The 24426-nt window shown below is 45.0% G+C and overlaps 1 protein-coding gene across 1 annotated transcript in view; it reads left to right on the top strand.

The window, feature by feature from the left end:
- The window catches only part of astn1 (astrotactin 1), a 620426-nt gene that overhangs the window by 267276 nt on the left and 328724 nt on the right, over positions 1–24426 (top strand). The window contains 1 exon segment of the mRNA XM_042334960.1: positions 4594–4761. Within this exon segment, the coding sequence (XP_042190894.1) occupies positions 4594–4761 (168 nt within the window).

The raw sequence follows: 24426 nt of genomic DNA, 5'->3' as shown, positions 1-24426 counted from the left end.
TAGCTCCCCATCACTGAACAGATCGACTTCAAGATCCTCACGCTCGTGTTCAAATCCATTCACTCCACGGCACCTCCTTACCTCTCTGACCTCCTTACACTCCAATCCACCACCTCCACCTCCAATCCACCACGCTGCTTGTCCCTCACACTCTCCGCTCTACCATCGGAGGTTGCGCTTTCAGCCACTATGTCCCCAAACCATAGAACACTCTCCCTCAGTCCCTCTGCCTTGCCCGCTCTCTCCCCTTTTGGAAGTACCGCTTGAAAATCTTCCTTTTCAACCGTGCTTACAGTCACCTCCCCCCACCAGCTCAGAGGCAGGCTCCGTCACTGTTAAGCGCTCTGAGATGCTACCCTGCGTGGAGGGCGCTATATAAGTACAATTTGTTGTATGTGTGTGTTAGTCTGTGTGCCCATGTGAGCGTCTCTGTGTTTGTCAGTGTGAGCATATGTGTGCCTCTGTGTGAGTGTGTCTGTGTGTGTGTGTCTATGAGTACGTGTATGTTTATCTGTGTGTGTGTGTCTCTGTTTCTGTGCGTGTGTCTGACTGTGTGTATCTGTCTGTGTGGATGCCTATGAGACCGAGAATATTTCCATTAGAGGCACACAGTAAATTGAAGCCATCACCTCTTGTTTTATGTACATTTATGCCTTGCGAAGCTCTTCAATTCTCCATAAGACGATAGCTTAATGAAAGCAAAATGAGTTACAAACAGTTATTTATTTGCTAAATGGAAAAGCAGCTTCTTAGTGCCTGCTTTGCCTTGGGCATGAGAACACCACAGTAATTAAAAGAGAAAAAATAATCTGTTACATTCAGTGCCAGAACTGGAGCTGTAGACTACCCCGGGTATCCATTATATGATATAAAGCTGTTCCAAGTGACCAGCAATGGCACAAGCCTGCATTTAAGAAACACCTCACAACCATTCAACCCAGTGAGGAATTCAATGTCACGCTTGCAAACAGATGACAAAGGTATATCTGGAGGACTCACTGCAGAAAGGAGAGACTCTCTTCTGCCGAGGGAACTGGTGGTAAAGGAGAACAGCACGGTCTCGGGTTAATTACAAGAGAAGTGAGCCAGATATAGAGCTGAGGGCAGGGTAAGTAATAATTCTAGCATTTAATACAGCGCTGTATCAAGTCTTCGAGTTGTCTCAAAGAGTTCTCAGGATTTTAGTGTAAAGCATAGTGGCTGTGTATGTTGTAGGTGATCACAGCAGCCAATTTGCACACAGCAATGACCCACAAACAGCCATGAAGTAAATAGTTAATTTTATTTGAGAGATTGCTGACCACAACACTGGGAGAAGCTCCTTACTCTTTTCGAAAAGTGCTGTGGGATCTTTCATGATGGAACTTTGGTTCAATGTCTCATCTGAAGGCTGTCCCCTCTGATAATGCCATGCTCCCCAGCCTGTGTCAGACTGTGTGAGCTCAAAATCTTGATGTGGGGCTTGAACCCACAACCTTCTGACTCAGTTGGTGAGAGCGCTACCAACTGAGCCAGCTTACATTTACAACATGCACAATCACTACACTTTACAGTAAAATCCTGTGAAGTGCTTTGAAACATCCTCCTGATGTGAAAGGTGCTGTACCAAATGCAAGGATTGTTAAAAGAGGGTAATGAGCTCGGAGATTAAGTAGATCTTAGGGCAGGAGGAAGTGGGATGCATATGAGGCTAGATGAAGAGTAATTATAAAGGTAAGAAGAATTTCTATACCCTGCTCTTTGGAACTCCATGCCAGAATCTCTCCAATTGGCTCACTACCTCTCCTCATTCAAGGCACATCTCAAAACGTAACTCTTTGACCATGGTCATTTTGCTCCCACTCTCTAAGTCAGGCACTTTAAGACATCCTCCCGACATGGAAGTATATATGCACATTGTAATAAGCTGGGATAGGGAGCATTGCTCAGGGTAATTATAAAGTAGAAGGATACAGAGATGTGTTTTCTGTAGTTTAGTTAAACTGCTTTGTGCAGATACAGTTCACAATGCTTTATATTCAGTGGTTTCACCCGTCATATCCACTGACGTAACTGAAAAGCTGACATTTTCTTCCAAAGCATTTTTGTTTCAAGTGCAAGACTGCAGAAGCAGGTCAGAAGATATTTAGGGGAGCCAAGAGAAAACTGGGACTTTGTCACAAGAGAAACTAAACCCTTAAGTGACCCAAAGAGAGTTGACAATAATGACAAGCGAAGGTGGTAAATACTGTAATTTTGACACTTTTTGGAGATTTTTTAAAAAATAGTCCAGCATGAAAGGTGCTACATAAATGTAAGTTGTTGTTGCACTGGAGAGAGGGTTGAGTTTGGAAACAGTGGTGAATTCCGAAGTGGATAAGTCCCGCTGGTTAAAAAAAAAGGAAGCATATTAATAGGTACAGTAGTGAATTCTTGGCATGTTCTGCACTGGAAGAATTCAACGGCAGAAAAGTGAAGGGATCGGAGGGCTGGCACAGCAGAGGAATGCTGCGGCCACAGGCACAGAGGAGCCAATGTGCTGGAGGATCCCTGCATAATGCATGGCATGGAAGGATGAAAAGGAATTCATTTGTTAAAGAAGCAGCTTCAGGGGAGTCAACGGAAAGATGCAGAGATCTAGGACAATAGCAGGGAACAAAGGCACTCTGCAAACTGCTCGGAAACATCTAGGTCCTGTTTTGCTAGAATGTGGGCAGCTTCATTAAACTGTTAGTTAGCAACGGCTAGTTTGGTGGTGAGGGAAGGGTTCAACAAACTAAAGTGTTTGAAATCTTCAGTAGGTTCTGACAATTTGCCCTGGGAGCTGTAATGTATTTTTAAGACATTCGAGGAGATCAAGTTCTGACGTGTGTTAAGAGTCTCAATAAACGCCCGCTATTTGCTTTGAACTAGCGGAACTTTAAATGTTGACTTAATAAAAGCAGATTTAAGCTCCTTTTTTGGATCAGTCGTCTACGGTCCACCCTTCAGTCTACTACAATCCATCAATATCGCATTCTCATTCAGCACAACAGGAAATCCATTAATGTTTGCTCAAGCCACATAACTGCTTCAATTTAACACACGCCTGGGTTCTGGCGTATGTTGCCACCAAGACCAAATGGAAGGTGGAGAGGAGATTATTCCTTGCTTACGAGCACAAATACCTCACGCACATTTTATACCCATTAAAAAGACTTTTCAACCAGGCTTTTCAAACTGCAGCTAATCTTTCTTTCTTCACACATGATTATCTGGCACTGAACAAGGTAAGATGTGTCCCACGGATCGCACATATTGTCTATTTCCGGGAGCTGACTGTTGCTCATTGTTTACATAACACTGCATTTAACAGGTTGGAAGAGAAGGAATTTTTCAATATCTGATTGCATTCACCACCTGCACTGAAAGGATGGTCTCAGCTGTTCGATTCTGTCCCGGGTCACAGTCCATAACACACGCCAGAGATATCCTCACTCTTCACTGACCTGCCCCACAACCGCTTCCCATTCCCCACATTATATTGATCTCCTCAAAGCAATAGTAAATCTGTAAATACCAGGAGTATTATTTTTTCATCCATGAAGTTGGATCAGTGTGTCAGCCTGTCGCAGTGGTTAGCACTCTTGCCTCTGAGTCAGAAGGTTTTGAGTTCAAGCCCCATGTCAATCTAAGATGTTACTCCAATGCAATGCTGGGGGGTGGGGGTTACATTTTCTGAGGTCCCGTCCTTCGGATGAGACATGAAGCCAACATCCCGTCTGCCTGTCCAGGAGGACATTAAAGATCTCATGGCATTGGTTTTTTGCAAGAGAAGGGAATTTCTCCTGGTGTCCTGGCCAACAATTTCCCAGATAAAATTGGTCACTCACTTCATGCTGACAAAACATCCAATCACTACATTTTACAGTAAATCCTGTTAAATGCTTCGATACCTCCTCTTGACATAAAATATACAATATCAACTGAAAGGATTATTATTTCGCATTATTTGAATGAGAACTGCAGAGAGCGGTCAGTATAAAGGCCATTTCAAACCGCTACAAACCCTGGTTGACCTTGACCAAGTGAGCATTTGCCATCAGCGAGTCTAGAAAGGAACAAAGGATGGGGCAGACCATTCAACTCTTCAAGTCTTTCCCCCACAAGTCTTTCCGCCAGATCATTACAATGGGATTATGCGATCTGTCTTGATTCAATAAGTACTGGAGGAGTAAGGATTTTGTCTTGTCCTCAAACCCTTACTCCCTGGGCATTTGTTTCTCTCCCTTCCAACAACCTCGCCCCATCCCAAACAAAATAGAACTTGTCATTCACTTCACAGCTCTTTGCGGGACATTGCTGTGTGCAAATTGGCTGCAGCTTTTGCCCACACAACACAGCATAACTACTTTACTGTGTGTCCTGTAAAGTTGCTTTGGGACATTTCTGTCCTCCCCACTTATCTTCCTGTATCGACTGCAAAGATTGGTTAAAGTTGTCTGAGATTGTCTGAGGCTCTACCCTGCGTGAAGAGGGCTATATGACTGGAAGTTATTGTTGTTTATTTTGCCCAGAGCTGTCCCTCTGCCACGTTTGCTGACGTTCTGTTCCTTCTCCCCTCCCTCTCTCCAGGCAGTAGATTTATCCTGCTGTATGGGAGCCAGTTGGTTGCCAGAGATTGGCTGAATCCGGCCCAGGTGATGCTGTACCACCAACAGAACAGCAGTGGCCCCTGGGTGATGGAGCTGTGTGGGCGGCGTCTGATCAACCCTTGTGAACACGAGTGTGATATGGACACGGGTAAGGCTTACTTACCATCTACATGTACAACAACAACAGCAAAATTACATGTCCCAAAGCGCTGGATAGATAGAGTTACGGACCCGAGCTGGGGGTCAGGATCAGGGAGGGTTGAGGGCAGTTGGGGAAGCAGAGAGATCGAAAGCACGGTTGAAGAGGAGGGACTTGAGATGGGTCTTGAAGGTGGCAAGGGAGGGGATGAGGTGGAGGGACTGTGGGATGGAGATCCAGATGGTGGGGGCAGAGTGGCAGAAGGCCCCCTCTGCAATAGTGGGGAGAGCGAGGCGAGGGATGTGAAACAGGCTGAGCGGAGGGAGCGAGCAGGATGGTAGGGGGTTAGGAGGTCGCAGAGATAGGGGGAAACAAGACTGTGAAGGGCTTTGAAGGTGAGAACCAGGATCTTGAACTGCATCCTCTGTGTGAGGGGAAGCCAGTGGAGTTGGGCAAGGATGGGGGTGGGGGAGCTTAGTACGGGAGAGGACACGGGCTGCAAAGTTCTGGATGGTCTGCAGCCTTTGGAGGGAAGAGTTGGGGAGGCCGATAAGCAATGAATTTGCATAGTCGAGCCTCGATGTAATGAAAGCGTGTATGAGGGTTTCGCCGGCCTGCGGTGTGAGACAATGGCGGAACCGGGCAATGTTGCAGAGGTGGGGGGAAGGCAGAGCGGGTCATGGCGCAGATGTGGGGTAGAAAGGATAGTTGAGGGTCAAACAAGATCCCAAGATACCGGACTGGCTTAGTGAGGTGGAGTGTGCAACCGTGGATGGTGATGCTGTCAACGCGTGAGGTGAAGAGGCGCTGAAGGGAGCCAATCAGGAGAGCCTCGGTCTTGTTGACATTCAACTGAAAAAAGTTAGCTCTCATCCAGGACTTGATGTCCGACAGATATTCTGTCAGGACAGCAGTGGTCCTGGAATCAAGGGTGGAGTCAGAGAGGTTCAGTTGGGTGTCATCTGCATACATGTGGAAGTTGACTCCATGACTGCGGATGATGTCAGACACCTGCTGAGGTAACAACAAGATACCTTTCACTCTGACCTGGCATGTTGAGAGCCATTTCCACACAGGATTGAGTTGTGTGGATTCTCTCCCCCTGCCTCGCTTGGTTTCCTATACGAAAGCCAGCTGTGACTGCCCTCTTGTTCACAGTACCAGAGGTGGAGCTGAGTTGAATTGCGATGAGATGATTTGAGTTGATTTGAGATGAATTGCGTTGAAATGAGATGAATTGAGATAAATTAAGTTGAATTAAGATGAATTGATTTGTTTTGAATTGAGATGAGCTGAGTTGAGGCAGGGTGAAGGGCTTGCTTTTGCCCCCCCACCTCCATCGAATGAGGAAGGTTGTTCAAGCTCTTCTGATGGGAAGTGACAATGTTCCTGATAGAACCATAGAAATTTACAGCACAGAAGGCGGAAATTATACGTGTGGTGTGGGTCTGAACAGATGGCGTGCAGACATTTAGCCTCTCACATTGGCTGCTTTGTGCCTCCAGAGGTGAGAGGAGATGTCACAGTGGGGGGGGATTCAAACCTGCCTCCACATCTACTCTGTTTACGTAGCGGTTCCTAGAGTTCAGAAAGTAGTGAATTCCGAATCTCAGCCTTGATTTTCTGTGCGCTTCTTCTGAAGAAACGACAGTGAACTGGCCTCAGAGTTGAGAGTGAAATCTGACAACTTCCTCTTAAATGCAGCTTCATCATTTGAACTCACATAGTCTACCCCAGAGTGGTCCAACTGGCGGCCCACGGGCCGCATGCGGCCCAGTGGGTGATTTTATGGGGCCCGAGACCATTTCCAACATTTCAACTTCCGCTCCCTCCCTCCCTCCATGGCGAAGATCCTCCCATGACAGCAGCAGGAGCTGAGGAGGAGCGGGAATGTGTTGGTTCTGGAATATTGCTCATGCGGCCCGTGAACCTTTCCCAAATAAGGAACCCAGCCTGAAGCTGACACTCCAATGCAGTACTGAGGGTGTGTCTCATTGTCCTAGGTGCCGTCTTTTGGATAAAAATGAAATCCGGGGTCCTGTCTGCCTATTCTGGTGGACGTTAAAGATCCTCTGGCACTATTCGAAAACAGGAGGGAGTTTTTCCCGATGTCCTGGCCAACAATCCCAAATGAAATTGGTCACTCACTCCATGGCTGTTTGCAGGACATTGCTGTGTGCAAATTGGATGGCGAGTTCCCCTACAGTACTTTACAGTATATCCTGTGAAGTGCTTTGGGGTGTCTTTCCGACCTATGCTATGGTGCTATGCCAAATGCAAGGATTATTATTATTTTACCTGATTTAACCACAGCTTCTGGCAGTGAGATCCACAATCTCTTGCGTGAAGCAATTCCCTTTCAGATGCTCTGTGTTTTCGTAATGGAGATGTTGGGTGAGGCTGGAGTAGATGGGTTGGCTTTGCATTGCTCTGTGGAGGGAGTGGCCTCAATAGCTCCGTGTTTCCTATGTCTTTGCCATGTATTTTATTTAAAAACACACAAAAGCCAACCTCTCGGTATTTGGTCAAGCGCGGGGAAATGAACGTGAAATAATTCTCCTTGTAAACGGAGTGATTGAGGGGCCGGGGAGCTGGGAGTACACTTTCAATGACTGGGAGGAATGTGCAGTTAATAGACAAATGCATCTGCTGCCAGGAACCGACTTTTCCCTAATCCTATTACGATCTGTACAGATCCCTTTATGAGAGTTTAGGACATTTGTCTTGCAAAGTATTAAAGCAACAGTGTGATACAGGCAACTGATTAGATTAGAAAAATGCTGAGTTTTGTGTGTGTGTGTTTGTGTGCACGTGTATCACTGTGTGAGCATGTGCATATGTATGAGTGTGTGTGAAATTGTTAGTGTGAGTTTGAGTGCAAGTCTGTGTGCGAGTGTCCGAGCTTGTGTGGGGGTGTGGTCAGTCGGTGCTGTGTGTGTTGTCAGTGGATGCTTTGTGTGTGCTCAGTGGATGCTCTGTGTGTGTGGTGAGTGGGTGCTGTGTGTGTGGTCAGTGGGTGCTGTGTGCGTGTGGCCAGTGGGTGCTGTGTGTATGGCCAGTTAGTGTTGTGTGTGGCTAGTGGGTGCTGTGTGTGTGGTCAGTGGGTGCTGTGTGTGTGGTTAGTGGGTGCTGTGTGTGTGGTCAGTGGGTGCTATGTGTGTGGTCAGTTAGTGTTGTGTGTGGCCAGTGGGTGCTGGGTGTGTGGCCAGTGGGTGCTGTGTGTGTGGTTAGTGGGTGCTGTGTGTGTGGTCAGTGGGTGCTATGTGTGTGGTCAGTTAGTGTTGTGTGTGGCCAGTGGGTGCTGGGTGTGTGGCCAGTGGGTGCTGGGTGTGTGGCCAGTGGGTGCTGTGTGTGTGGTCAGTGGGTGCTGGGTGTGTGGCCAGTGGGTGCTGTGTGTGTGGTCAGTTAGTGTTGTGTGTGGTCAGACAGCGGACACTGGCCAGATCTCCTGTACAGGTGACTGTACAGCTCCACTGCCTCTCCCAGCTCCTTCACAGGCCACCCCACTTTGATGTCTTCCTCTCAAACCAGACAGCAACATCTGTCCTGGCCAAGTGTCCCCCACTCGCCCCCTTCCCCCCCTTCTTCTCCGCCCCGCAGATGTACAGGAATTGATTAGAAAAACAAATGTTCAGCCCAACCAATGTGGAAATACGAAGAAAAACACAGAATGCAGCTCTGAATGGAATATTGAAACCTTCCCCCTGTGGTGTTCCTGTGATTTAATGAGTGTTATTCACTGATTTAGTTGTGCCATTGATCCGTGTGTTCCTCAGGTTTTACACGATGTTCCTCACTGAGCCGTGCACTTCAATTTAGGCTGCCACCATGGCTTCCCCTGCTCAGCTCATCACTGCAAATGTTTACTCTGTATTTGCCCACAGTTTGAATCCATCTCTGAAGCGAAGAGTAACTGAGGCCAGAACACTGTCTGGAAAGCCCCACGTCCAGACTTAGGATTCATACAGTCTAGGCTAAATCTTCAGAACCGTGCCGGGGGAATGCTGCATTGTTGGAAGAGACGTCTTTCACATCTAACAGCATCTACCGTGTTTAAATAACTCAAGAAGTTTACTGCATCCATAAATAATAATCCTTGCATTTGAATATACCACCTTATCACGTCATCGTGATATCTCAAGGTGCTTCACAGGATATACTGTAAAGTGGATTGACTGTGTATTTTGTGGGCAAAACGCAGCAGCCAGTTGGACACAGCAATGTCACACAAAGAGCCATGGAGTGAGTGACCAATTTTATTTGGGGGATTGTTTGCCAGGACACTGGGAGAGAGAAACTCCCTTCTCTTTTCAAATAGTGTCCAGGGATCTTTAACATCCACCTGAGCAGACAGACGGACCTTGGTTTAACGTCTCTTCTGAAGAATGGCACCTCCGACAATGCCACACCCCCCCAGCGCTACATTGAAGTGTCAGTTTAGACGAAGTGATTCCAAGTCCTGACAAGGGGCATGAATCCACGTTGCTCTCAGCTAAATCAACTCAGCCACTCTCCATTAATGCTTCTTGCTGCTCCTGACAAAGGAAATGAGCTGTCAATTTGCAGAGCGTTTTTTTTAATTTAAACTGGATTCAAATGAAAACGTTGTTTTCATTTTAAAAGGAAAGGGTTTTTAATTTTAATGAACATTCAGTGGATAAACAGTTGTAATATAATTATTGTTCCCTTTTCCGTGTGGGATGGAAGTACAGTAACTACCTAACTGATAGTTCGGCCGCTTGGCTCTGAGCTTCGCAGGTCTGTGGTCAGATTTATCTCAATAGCTGGGATTGTTCCGCTCGTTTCCGCCATCTGCAAGTCAATGAGAAATGTTCTTGCTCCCACTGGGTGCCTTGGTGAGTGATAGTTACAGTCATGAGATGCGATTGTCATGCAGTAAGCCTTGCAATAAGCTAGCACTTCACTGGTCCAGTCTGTGCCTGTTGTTTGCTTTCTCAATCTCATTTGAAAGCTCCTTTAGGCCCATCCGGCTTTACGGACCATCAAAAGCTGGGGTCAGTGTTAGGGTCCTGCAAGTCTTCTGATGTCACGATCACTCAGTGGGCATCATTGGGCTGAAATTCTGCTCCAAGATATGCGTTAAAACCCGAGGTGCCGTCTGTCTGTTCAGGCGGACATTAAAGATCTCATTGCGCTATTGGAAAAGAGAAAACTCGTTTCTCCTAGTGTCCTGGCCGACAATTAATTGGAAATTCGCTTCACAGTTGTTTGCGTTGGCATTGCTATTTGTAGATTAGGTGCTGCGTTTGCCTGCAAACATACACAGTCACTACACTTTACACTTTGAGTCATGAAAGTTGCTATATCAAATGCAAGGATTATTATTATTAAAGACAACTTGAAAACCCATATTAAAGTTAGTTCTGGCCAGTGTTGAAATGCACCTGACATGTTGGAACGAGTGCGAGGGGGAAGAGGTAGTGGGGGGGGGGGGGTGCAAGGCTGGGGGCAAAGGCGGGGGAGGAAGGGGAACAACATGTGTCCCTTCCCCCATCTCTGTCCTGGCATTTGCTTCCCACTGAACAAATGCAGCATCACCACCTTGTGTCCAACACCCAGCACTGCAGTCCTGGAACTGTGCTGAGGATGGAATTACAATACAAAATTAAATTTGTACAGCGACTTTCATGTCGGGAGGACATCCCAGGTGCTGGACAGTCAGGGATTTGGACCCGAGCAAGGTATCGCCTTTATGCATGTAAGTTTTTTGTGAGCGCAGTAAATAGTTTGCTCACTGGGAAATGGTTTGCAGAAATGTTACTTTCTTTTTCTTACTGTAAAATCCAATGCATTTCACAAAAAGAGTTTTAGACATCAACAACAACTTGCATTTATATAGCGCCCCCTCATGCAGAGTAGCGTCCCAGAGCGCTTGACAATGGCAGAGCACAATGGTGAGCAGGGGCAGGGAGGAGGAGGAGGTGACCATAGGCATGGTTGAACGGGAAGTTCTTCAGGGGCAGGAAGGGGCAAGACGGAGGAATAGAGGAAGAGTGTCCCAGAGTTTCGGGGCGTCGTGGCTGAAAGCGCGGCCACCTACCGTGGAACGGAGGGCACAAGGGACATGCAGAAGGTCGGAGCCAGTCGAGCGGAGGCAGTGGGTAGTGGGTCGGGGTGGGGGGAAGCACATCGGAGAGTTAGAGAGGGGCTCTAGCACGCCCCCCGTACGAGGGACACTATATAAACGCATGTTGTTGTTGTTGTTGTTGTATTCTGTCACTGGTGGGGAGGAAGGGGTTAACATTCCCTCCCCGCCCCCCACCCCGAGGTGACAAGTCGAGAGAGATCTAGTTAATATGCAGCGTGTCCGCTGAAGGCTGGCTGCATAGGAAATGAGAGCGCGACAGTTCATTTTTTACAGCTAGCCATCTGTGCAGATCGAGTGTTTGCACGGAGACACGCGCTTTGTGTGGAGTCAGCTCGCTCAGCCATCATTTCTGTGCCATAAAGCGAAGCACGGCTCTAGCTAGCTAGCTCGCTCCCTGCAGAAACCAGACTGCAAATTAATTTTTTTTTTTGCATCAGCTAAACAAATGCATTACTTCGCAATATTCTAACGGTGTTTATCCATCCGTCTCGTGGTCAACACAAAGCGCACAGCTGACCCCGTTTCGCCCACAGAATACACAGTCGATTCACTTCACATCGCATTCTGTGAAGCGCTTTGAGACGTCTCAACGACGTGATAAGGGGCTATATCAAATGCAAGGGTTCTGTTATTATTATTATTATTATTTTAAATGCACCACTAATTCATAACCCTCTCTCAGTCGCTCCTTCGACTTCCCAGTCTTCTCAGTGCTCTGGTGAGGTAACTAAACACATTCACAAGATTGTTTTGATTGATGAAGGGCCATTCTTTACTCCCTCTCCCCAATTTCATCTCATATCTCCTGAATTATCCATCCCACCATTTTCCCATCACAGCTTCAAGCTGCCGTGGTTAAATGATTCCAATGTCCTGACAACAGCCACCCTTCCTGGCAACCTGTGCCATTCTTTAGTTGATAATAATAATCTTTGCATTTGATATAGCTCCTTGCCACATGATTTTGTGGGAAGGGTTTCACAGGATTTTACTGCAACGTGGAGCGATCATGTATTTGCAGGTGAATGTCACGGGCAATTTGCACACAGCAATGAACCACAAACAGCCATGGAGTGAATGACCAATATTATTTGGGGAATTGTTGGCCACGACACCAGGAGAGAAAACTCCCTTCTCATTTCAAATAGTGTATTGGGATATTTGGAGTCCACCTAAACCAGCAGACGGGACCTCGGTTTAACATCTCGTCTGAAGGACGGCATTTCCTTCAGTGCAGAGCACCCTCAGTACTGCACTGGAGCATCAGCCTAGACTTGTGTGAACTCAATGAAAAAAATCTCCCTGTCCTGAAATTGCCCTAAAACTCATGTCCCCTTGTTCTACTGTAATGGTGCACAGAAACAGAATTCTACAGCGCAGAAGGAGGCCATTCAGCCCATCAAGCTCACAGAGCAAGGGTATCACTTCAATCTCACCACGCCACCTTACCTACTTATCCCTTCGAGCCCCTTTCTATCATATGCCTCCATTATTTTACACCCAAACTACTCTCTGGGTGAAAATATACCTTCAAAGCTCTCCTTTCGTTCTTCTTGCAGCTAATTTATCAATCTGAAAGTGTCATTCTGGGTTTACTTGCTCACCTCAATCCCATTTAAAATTTTATACACGTCCAAAAAGGTCCCCTCTGAGTCATCTTTTTCTCAATGGTCACTCAATTTGGGTCAAGGCTTCAACAAAATACACAAAGTCATTCTACTTTACAGTAAATCCTGTGAAGCACTTTGAGACATCTCAACGACGCGATAAGACGCTACATCAAATGCAAGGATTATTATTATTACTGCAGTTATTCCAGTTGAAATCACTCTGTAGAGGTAGTGTCTAAGTGGCATTCAGTGATGGTCAGCCAGGCCAATAACACTTCCACTTTGCATATGAATGGATGTTACTTTTCTTAACATATTTGAGCTTCCTAAAATAGCTACTTTTTCGCAGGAGGTTGATATTCTGTTCACCAGGTATTTTGTTAAACCAATTCTGAATAGTCTCATTAACAGTCCCAGTTGCACCGATGATTATAGGAGCTGTTTGCTTTACATTGCCACACATGTCTGCATTCAATTTCAAGGTGTAGCTCAATATATTTCCTGATTTTCCCTAGTTCCTTATTTTTCACATTGTCATCACTTGGGATAGACACAGAAATAATACTACACGTGCAATCTATTTGATTCTTTATTTTTTATTATTTTCTTATCATTATTATTAATGGCTGAATCTCCGCTGTGTGGCAATTTCCCCAAGTGCCGCCTATTCTTGCCTATTCTCTACACCAATGAGAGCAGCGGGTGGGAAGGCGGAATGTGCGCTTGCATTGATGATGAAAACATAAATGGGACTGATTTATGCATCCTGTGCCATCATTACACTGTAAAAGGGGAACATATTAAATTCATTAAGCTGCATTAAGGCCCCAATTTGTCCGTGCAAATTAGATTTATTTAAAAAAAACAATTAAAGCTGATTCCTGCTCTGGTTCCTGGGGGCTGTGTGTAAAAAAAAGGTTGTGTTGGATGAGACAGCGTTAGAGCGACACGCATGTCACAGTGCAAGAGGATTGTGTGTTTCCCGTGTTAATGAGGGAGCCATAAATAATTTGTGGTAGATCAGAGAGAATTACGAGTGCTATAGGACATTGCTGTCCATTGTATAGTACAGTGGCTGTGCTGCGCTCACACATGCACACTCTGGGTCTAAGCTGTGCTGACAGTCTCAGTCTGGCTCAGGGTCTGAGGTTGTGGGTTCAAGCCATATGTCGGGGCTTGAACTCACATATTCTTGACTTACACTCCAGTGGGGTCCTGGGGGTGCCCTGCATTGTTGGAGATGCTGTCCTTCGGATGAGACGTTAAAATTGAAATCCCGTCTGCCTGTTTGGGTGGATGTTAAAGACGTTAAATGTTTCCAGGTCCTGGACAGCCCCTTATGTCTAAGTGACCGGACCTGTATGCAGTATTCGAGGTGCGGTCTGCCTATCAGCATTAGCCTGGAGCACTGTGGACTCGCCTGGCTCAGAAATTGGACTACCAACACCACCACAGAGGGCTGGCTCGATTCCAGCAATCTGTTGCCAAACATGTCAATGAAACATCTCAAGTCCAAGGGGACTCTGCTTACCTCCCCTTCAAGGAGGATAGTCACTAGTTAGTCGTTTGACATCCAACAAGCGTGAGTTTGAGCCTCACTAGGTGGATGGTGGGTACCGAGAAGTCCCTACAAGCTTCCCCGTGGGCAATACAGCTCAGCATGAAATGCGTGAAAGCATTGCCACAATCTTCTTGTCTGCAGCTTGGGCACATATCCCTTCTCTTCCCTTCCTATTGAGCGATGGTTCCACCAGTTGGAGCTGTGGTGTTTCAGCAGCTTGTGTGTGTGTGTAGCGAATTTCATGCAGGATAGAGTCCTCAGAGGATAAAACTGCGAGGAGCAATAAGTAAGATGGTAGAATGTGTCAGAGGCAAGTTTACAGAGCACCGTAGAACGCAGTGTTGCTTTGACATTGCCAGTCCCACCGCAGCAATAGATCACCGTTCACTCACTCAACCCGGGGGTCTTGTGTTGTTGACACGACCTAAAGCTCAGTGAATGAAAGTGTGGACTTGTGGTATGGAGACGCGCTAATGGTTTAATCTTTCACACTGTGTCAAAAGTTAAACCTGCTCCACTGAAGATAAATCACTCACCAGCTATATAAAGGACGTGCACAATTGCTGAATCACGGCCTGCCCGCTGATTGCATGCCAGAAGCCTCGGAGATTTGAATAACATACGATATGCAAAGGGAAGCCTTGTAGTTCCCATGTTAAGGTACAAAGCGCCATCCATCACCTGCTGACGTTACGATGGTAAACTGTGATCGTTTTCTCTCGTTATCGAGCTAGTGGGTTTGCAGTTCATACATTGTAACGCCTTCATAAAGCACGCGTTCATCTAACCCCCCAGCTCAGCTGGCAGGACGTTCTGTTAAGCATTTTGGGAACAGCCTCACGACGTGAAAGGCGCTTTGTAAACATAAAATTGCACTGTATTGTGTTGCGCTGCATGCTGAAAAGTTTGCCTCTGGTTTATAAACCTGAGGGGAGTTGCTGCCATTTGCACGGAGCTTTGGTTGCAGGGACGTGCGAGACTGAATCCACAATCGCTGGTTAAACGGGATTGGGAACATTAAACCGAGAGCATAACTTTTAGATGCATCAAGATAGCAAATTTCAGGACAGTCACCAGGGTGCATTTCTTTACCCAGAGTTTAATTAACGATTGGACCAATTAAAGAAGGGCTGTCGCTGGGCTCTTTTAGAAAACAGCTTAAAGCTATGATGGGAGAATAGGAGGGTTTGCATTCTGGAAAGATGAGATCAGTGAGATCAGATGGGCCGAAGGGTTTTCTTCATCTAAACCTCTCTTGTGATCTTGTGAATATGATTCCTGAAAACTGAAAGAAAATAGATTTTTCCCTCCATGGCGATTACAATTTTCAGTTCTGTTTCCTGTTTATCTTTCCACCGAACGAGCCTTCATGCACTTTGCCTCTGTTCTGATGAACTCTCTTCCTAAATCCCTCTGTCTCTTGCCCTTAATCCCTCTGCCTCTCTCCATCTGCCTGCCCTTTTCTTCTTCCCTAAATCCCACTGTCTCACTCTGTGTGAATAAATTGAGCCACAGTTATTGAAATGGACTGATTCCCCCATTTCCCCCCCACCCCCACCCCCCCACAGTTTCAATGCTCTCCACAGTCACACAAACCAGGACTCTAGGAGAAACTTCCTTCTCTTTTTGGATTGCCTTGCGGGATCTTTTAACGTCCGTCCTGAAAAAATTGTCAGAGAGCCTTGTTTTAACATCTCACCTGAAAGACAGATGGGACGAGGGAGGGGGAAATTAAATGGGGGAGGGGTGTGGGGAGATGATAGCACGTTGGTTCAGATTCTTATTTCCAGAATATTATGTAGTTGCCACTGTCCCCGTTACATGCCCATTTCCGAGCTGTGGAGTGTGAGCACAGGAACATTTAATAAATTTAATACTGCCCCATGGCTAAATTTTACAAGAATATTTTATTGAACAATCAAGACAGTGGCACAGATGGGTTTACAGTCAAAATAAAACCCAATGTGCGATGGGCATACGCACAAAAAAATCAAATGTGATCTTGGAGGAATTTATCTATATTGCAGAGAGCGAGCTTTCGATATTGAGCTGTGTGCCAGACGTGGAGAATAATAAGGATGTAATACTTCTGCAAATATCAAGTAAATTGTATCTGCCTTATTAGAAAACTATCACACTCTCTTTTCCCCCGCGAGTGCTAGGTATACATTAGAGAAATATTGTCTGCTTTAACCCTGTACACCACAACCCAACCATCTAAGTGTCAGCCTACCTTTCACCAAACGAATACTCCTCATACCTCTGATAAATACTGAATAAGATCACAAGATCGGTCTGGGTGAAGAAAGCCCTTCGGCCCATCCGATCTCATATCTCCAGAACACCCCCACCCTACCGTCCTCCATCACAGCATCAAGCTGCTTTTTAAATGAATTGTGTCCTAGTCTCAACCACCCATCCTGGCAATCATTCTCAGTCATTGATTACCCTCGGCATAAAGTAAAAATTCCCGATATCTGTCCTGAAACTTGGAACATCCTTCCGACGTGAAAGGCACTATACAAAATGTAATTTGTTGTTGAAATTGCCCTTTAAAACTCGAAAGCTATGTCTTCTTGTACCACCGTCATGATACATCCTAAAGTATTGATCTGGGTTTAATTTTTCAATCCCATTTAAAAATCGTACACACCTCTATGAGATCCTTTCTCAGTCATCTGCTCTCATGACTGAAGATTCCTAGCTTGTCTAGTCATAGCTCATCAATAATAATAATAATAATAATAACAATAAAAAGAAGAAGAATTCTTGCATTTGGGATTCTAACAATTGTCCTCATTGATCTCCTCTGCACTGTCGCAATCACAAGAACTGTGTAGTGTTCAAGGTGCGGTCTGACTAAAGCACGCATAGCCTGAGAATGACATCTAAGAATCTAAACTCAACTGATTTAGTAGTAGAATAGAATAGAATAGAATATAGAAACTAAGGGACATAGATTTAAGATAATTGGCAAAAGAACCAGAGGAGAGATTTTTTTTTACACAGAGAGAGGTGTTACGGTCTGGAATGCACTGCCTGAAAGGCTGGTGGAAACAGATTCAATAACAACTTTCAAAAAGGGAATTAGATAGGTATTTGAAAAGCAAAAGAAATTGCAAGGATATGGGGAAAGAGCATTGGAGTGGGACTGATTGGTCAGCTCTTCCAAAGAGCTGGCATAGGCACAATGGGCCGAATGGCCTCCTTCTGGGCTGAAATATTCTACGACTCTAATACCCTGTTTGCCTTGTTTATTGAATACATTAAATACACATGCACCACTGAATACTGAATGGGTTTCGCCCACAAAATGCACGGTTAATCTATTTTGTATTACATTCTGAGACTTCTCAACAACATGATAAGGCGCTATATAAAATGCAAGGATTATTATTATCCTTCCCGCAGATCATTTTTACCATCGGCTAATATCCCATTGTGAAAGAGGACAAATTGAAATGCTGTATAAATATTGTAGCATTGTATTATCGCTGCTACAATATTGGCAAACACTTCAATTTTCCTCAAGCAAGCTTGTGCGCTTCAACCCTCCTGTGGGTGGGGAGTGCTGCCTCAGCTTTCTGTTGGGTGCTAACATGAAGGAGAGGCATTACCGAGCAGCTTAATTGTGAATATTGTGTACTGTAGGGCATTCGTTGATGAATAACTCAAGGAATTGTAAGCAAGCAGTTTCCGACTCCAGATTCCAATATCGCAGCAATGAGAAATGTACCCAATATAAGTGTCATCGGTCACAGCATTTGTCATTCCCAAATATAATTATCTTTTATCAATCATTTCCGCGTAAGCCAACTTGTCTCTCTTTAAAAGAATTACTCACCTGTTTAAGGCTTTTGTGCTGAGAGAGAACACAAGCTGAGGATAAACCCCTCCCTACTTGGAGATAATCACAGACTTTCTTTCCCACTAACTCTTCCGCAGGCACGGTGAGCCTATCACCCCTATCCTCGCCCAGCTCCACTGACTCCCCATCACTGTGCGTGCGTATGTGCACGTATTTGTGCGCGTGTGTGCTGTGTGAGAGTGAACATTGGAGATATGTATGAGTAGGGTAGATTGCAGAGAGAGAGACAGGAATCAGAGGAACATACTGCAATGTGGAGCTATTGAGGTCAACTCTTCTGTTCACAAACCATCCGAACCTCAATTAGATTACATTTTTTTCCCATTTTGCAAATGTATTTGCTGTGCTTTGCACTTTGATTGTTTTCAATTTATTACTGAAAATGAATTTCGAAGATGTAATTAAAAAAATATTGTCCTTTCCCGTGGCGTTGCCATAGAGAATTTGGAGGTCCATAAGTCAGCGGGGGTGGTGGGGAGTGGGGGAGGGGGAGAAGAGATGCCTGTAATTCCTCACCTAGTGAGCGTAGTGTCTCACTGTGTTGCAGGCTGGATCAGATCCTGATCGCAGCTGGCTGTCAGCACAATCTGCAGAGCAAACATCAGGAATGTGCACACCGAAACACACCGTTTGCTTTTTTGGGGCACAGCCGAGTGTCTGACACGTACGGAAAGAGTATTCAAACCAGCCTGAGAGTTCCACATATGCACGCCATCTCTACATGCAAATTTCCCTTTGCCTGGAATGGAATGTACACGCTCGCCCCAGAGGCTGGTGAGAATGTGGAGCTTATTGCCGAAAGCTGTGGTTAAAGCAATAAGCAGCAATGTACTTAAAAAGGGAGAAGGGAATAGGGTGGGGCAGGAGGGGAATTGGAGGAGTGGGGGCTTCTGTGGAGCATCAATACCGACATGAGCTAGTTGGGCCGAACGGGCTGTTTCACTCAGCTCATGGCTGTTTGTAGGACGTCGCTGTGCACAAATTGGCGGCCAAGTTCCCCTACAAACGCGCTTTGCAGTAAAATCCCGCGGAACGCTTTGAGACGTCTCAACCACACGGCAAGGCGCTTCGTACAATGAAAGGATTATATTTTTATCGTCATTATGTTACTCTTATTCCCGGGCAAAGAGTGTGTTGTTGACGATCAGCCAGTCTGGCCACCGATTCTCAGCGCTGCTGGCAGTATATTTGTGTGACTGGCATTAGATACATGAGAGTTCTTAGCATTCTCTTGGCCAATCCATTTCATCAGAATCAGCCTCACAATTACTCCCAAAGATGCACTCAGATTAAGTATTCCCAGTCCTACTCATGCTTTACCCTGTGATCTGCAATCATGCTAGTTATACTTTCCAATTCTTTTGGGGGGGGGTCTGCTGACTAAAAGGATTTAATTAGACCGGTGGAACCAAGCCTATCCAAATCCTCAAACCCTTTCAACTCTGAGTAATGGCACAATAATAATCCTTGGGATTTGACACCCATACTAAGCTCCGCACTCCATCACTCCAGTCCTTGCCAGGATCCACTGGCTCCCTGTTGCACAACAAATCACTCTGCAATTGCTCACAGCTCCCATCCACTTGGTTACAGGTAGAGTGAAGGACCCCGCTGAGCACTGCCAAAAAGTTTCCTTGCCATGAAGCATTAGGGCGAATGGATCAGCAGAGAAAAAAAAATGCCCTCCTCACTGAAATGTGTTCAATGTTCTTTACGTCCAACACAGTGCTCATCATTCCCTCCCTAAATCAGCTCTTTCAGATCCGAAGGCCCACATGCCCCATTGATACCTCCTCTCCTGAGGCCTGTTGTGACCTGCTCCGCGGTGCTCCTATGCGTTGGCTGAGTCCCCGGAGAGTATTTGCATGCGATCTTTAAATCACAGCCAGATAAGTGGGTTTCTCGAAGCACTGAATACCTGGTGTTTGGGCACTTCACATTAATCTCGCGTGCTAAATATGCACATACATTTAATGCCTCAGTCAGTAAACCATTATCCATTTTGTTTCGCTATTTTTGTTTTCCATTTAGCGAGTCGCACAATTTATCAAAGCACTGAGCTTGTATGCGGAGAGAGGAGAAATCTGAAAAGCACTTTGTCTTTTTCACAAAGGAGAGTACACATTTGCACAGTAAGCTTGAGTCATATTTTCTCTCTCTCAAACACTTCCTCCTCTCTTTCACTTCCCATCTCTTTGACCACAGGTGAGGGGTTCATAAGATACAGTGAACTCCTGTTAACTCGACCCTGCCCCCTGACTTGTCATTTCCACTTAAGTCATCACACTGTCAATATCTTAGTCACATTTATGTATTCATACATATGCCTGACTCACTACTCCTGATAACTCATCACTTTTCTTAGGAGTTTCCATGTGTACGTGAGAATATATGGGATTGTGGTTTGGATACACTGGAACATGCTGTTGGGTTTCCACATGTGTCAGACAACCAGCTACCCAAAAAAAATCCTAGGAGTAGCGAGTTATCAGGAGTTGACTATCAGCTAAACACTGTGCTCTGTGTATGAAGTGACCACCTCTCCCAACACCACCCCACCCCGACCGCCCCCATAATTAGGTCAGACTGGATTTGAATGCTCGAAGTTTCTTTTAAAGGAATCCATATTATTTTGAGGGCCGGGGGCGGAGAGGTTAGGGACCTGAGTAGAGCTTTTTTATTATTCATGTTGCAAGGTTTTCCACACTCCTGCTTATGGCAGCCATGTTTAATCACTGTGAACTCTCCAGCTCTCAGTGATCAACAGAGTCCCACACCGTTTCTATTATTCACTACTGTTCATCCTCATGAATCTCCAGCATCTGCAATTGGACCTCTTTGGGTTGCGGGATGATTTTATGTGAGGCTGTGCACAACCTGTGCTCAACCTCATTGTAACCAAGTAAATGAATGCATTGTCAGAGGTACTGTCCTTCGGATGAGATGTTAAACCGAGGTCCATTGTGCCTGTTCAGGTGGACATTAAAGATCTCACAGCGCTTTTCGGAGAGAGTTTCTCTCTCCCGGTGTCCTGGCCGATAATCCCCTAAATAAAATTGGGGACTCATGCCATGGCTGTTTGTGGGTACAAATTGCTGGGCACAAATTGGCTGTGACATTCAACCACAAAGCATACAGTCACTACACTTTGCTGTATATCCTGTGAAGCACTTTGAGATGTGAAAAGAGCTATATCAAACAAGGATTATTATTATTGTTTCACCAATGCCCACTTATTATTTAGAAAAATGTCCACTGCCTCTTCATCCCCAGCATCCATCACTTGAGTTTGTTGTTTGTTCACCTTTTGGATAGATTACAATAATATAATAATCCTTGCATTTGATATTACTCGTCATCACAAAATGTCAAATCACTTCACTGGATTTACTGTAAAGTGTGGTGATTGTCTATTTTATTAGATGAATACAACGGCTAATTTGCACATAGCAATGTTCCTTCAAACAGCCTTGAGGTGAATGATCAGTTTTATCCAGAAGAAACTCCCTTCACGTTTCAAATAGAGTCATGGGATCTTTAATGTCCACAATATTGGTATCACGTCTTATCCAAAAGATAGCAACTCTGACAACACGCTTCTCCTCCAGCACGATACTGGAGCGAAAAGCGAGAATGTAATCTCAAAAACAATGATGCGGGTTCAAGACACGAGTCTTGAACTCATAACCGTCCGACTCAGAGGCGAGAGTGCTTTCAACTGAGCCAAGACTGACACCTCATTGTAATCCTATCAATGTGAGAGTAGAGCAATAGCCAGGCCAGTTTGAAAGGCATCTCAAAAGACAGGTGAAGATGTATTAAGGTTGCATTCTCTCCCACCTGGAAATAAATGCAGCATTCAGCATCCAGCAGGAGTGCTTACGCTTGAATTTATTCCATTTCACTGGGATGATGTTAATACCTGAAGTGACGGAACGTAGCTGCTGAGCGAGCACAATTGTCTTATATTGAAATGTCACCCAGTGAGGGCACAGAGAATCGTAAAGAAGCTCGTCCAAGCTGAATGCAAACCACCCAGTGTAGCCTCGATCTTTAAAGCAGGTGCCTTTCACTTGTTGGTGCTTTGTTATGTTGGACAATAGAGACACATGAAGCCATTGAAGCAGCTTGATGCCATTTTGTGTTTTTTTAAGTGTCGTCAAACTGAATTTGTTCACATTTAAATCGCCTGCTGGACCTGCAGCATCCCAGCATTGGAGTCCCGTAGTTTATTGGTGAGAGCACACACCTCGCAAGTAAGAGGACCTGGGTTCAATTCTAGAACTGGGCAAAACCTTAGGCAAGTTTCCTTACTCCGCACACTTCTCTTTACCTAGAAGTAAGATAATTTACGACTGTTTGTGGGACGCTGCTGTGCACAATTTGCTGCTGCATTTCACCCACAAATACAATCCACTTCACAATATATTCTGTGGAGCACTTTGAGACATCTCAATAACATGATGAGGCTCTATATCAAATGCAAAGATTATTATTTTTAATTATTATTATATTCATGCACGTCTTTACAGTCTTCTGTAATATCCACCTCACTCCACAACCCACCTTGTGCTGAACGTGGAGAAAAAAAATGCAGGTTTAACAGATGGCAAAAGCGCTCTATCATTTTGCAAATTTAACTCAATTTAAATAATCCTAAATAATACATAGAACATTCAACATCTACTGTGTAAATTAACATTTAAATGAAAGCTAACCATCTCTTTATCTACAGGCTCTTAAAATCCAAAGGTTGGCACTGCCTAACCATTTCTTCCTGATTCATCTCCAGTTCTCTGCTGCTCTTTCCAACCTTGCTGGCGTCCTGCACTGTTGGCCTTGGCTCTTCGCCTCGGTTTCTCAGGTTTTTAAAGAGGGCACATGGCCACTTGGCATTGGCAGTGTTGATGTTACAACTGGTACCTCACCATGCATCAGTGCTGTGCAAACATTGACTGCACCAGGGAGTTCTGTCTACCGTAACAAAAACACACACAATGTATTGGCCTAAATCCCTCAGAGGGTGTGAAACCCTGTTCCAGCTGTGACCTGCAGCTCAACACTGCAAAGATTCACGCTGGAGAAGTTTAAGAGACGATTTTCAAGATTCTAACGAGACAGGATAATGTAAACCATGGTAAGCTGTTTTATCCTGTCCAAAACAGCAGAACCAGAGGACATGGCCTGCCATTGAAGTGATGGTAAATTCAAAACCAATCTGCGGAAACACTATTTCAGTGAGCGAGTAGTAAATGTATTGAACAGGCTCCCTCAGGAGATGGCGGATGCAGAAAGTGTTGATTCTTTCAAAAGCAGATTCGATAGATTTCTTTTAGGAAATAATATCTTGGGATACAGTTTTTTAAATTGGAACATGACATGTGCATACGACTGCCAGGATGGTAGAAGGCCAACTAGATGGACCTTGGTCTTCTTTCGTCCAGCAATTCTTATGTTCTTATTTATTATTATTATTATTATCTCAAGGGATCACAGCATTTCTTGAATTGCTTGAATCAACCCATAATAATAGGCTGAAGGGCTGTTAATCCTTCGGCACAATCAGCCTTAACCTTAAACTACATCCGAACTGGAAAACATGGCTTGCTGTTAGCAGACATATGTTTAAGGCAAGCCTGCTGCTTTCTGAATGACATTAAAAAATGCCTCCAGATAAACAGTCTGTGAATAACTTTGGGACGTTTTGATGTTCTGTCAAATGCAAGGATCATTATATATTATATTTAGGAAACCTGGAGCTTATTGGCTAGAGCAGTCGCCTTGCAAGCAAGATGACCCAGGTTCGATTTCCGGGCGGGGCGAAACCTTAGGCAAATTTCCTTACTCCACACTCCTCTTTTTACCCAGCAGTAAGTAGGAACTCGGTTGTTAGTCAATTGGCGGATCGCTTTCTGGGGATAATAATCCCTTAAAAAAAAACAATAATACTTTGGTTGCTCAATCCACAACTGTTTGTGGGACACTGCTGTGCACAATTATCTGCTGTATTTCACTCATAACATATACAGTCAATTCACTTTATAGTATATGCTATGAAGCTCTTTGAGATGTCTCAATGACGTAATAAGACATATCAAATGCAAGATTATAGAGGTGAGGTCCCTTGGATGAGATGTTAAACCGAGGTCTCATCTGTCTGTTAGGTGGATGTTAAAGATCACATGGCGCTATCCAAAAAGAGAAGCGGTTTTCTCCCACAGTCCTGGCCAACAATCCGTCAAATAAAATTGGTCACCCACTCCGTGGCTGTTTGTGGCAAAATGGCTGCTGTGTTTACTACAAAATACAATCACAACACTTCACAGTAAATCTTGTTAAGTGCTTTGAGGCATCTTCCCAATGTGAAAGGCACTGTATGAAATGTAAGGATTATAATATCAATATTTGGTCTAATCCTTTTTGCGTGTAATAATGAAGACAGTTTAGTCCAGGTAGACTCTGCTGCACAGCTTCACTGCTCACAACAGTCCATCGATAATTGAGTGGAAATAGCAATGCCTTCAGA

Source organism: Callorhinchus milii, unplaced genomic scaffold (assembly GCF_018977255.1).
Source record: "Callorhinchus milii isolate IMCB2004 unplaced genomic scaffold, IMCB_Cmil_1.0 Scaffold5, whole genome shotgun sequence".
In the NCBI taxonomy this organism is placed as follows: domain Eukaryota; kingdom Metazoa; phylum Chordata; class Chondrichthyes; order Chimaeriformes; family Callorhinchidae; genus Callorhinchus; species Callorhinchus milii.
Note: the sequence above shows the minus strand (reverse complement) of the source record. Positions and strands in the feature narration are given on the sequence as shown.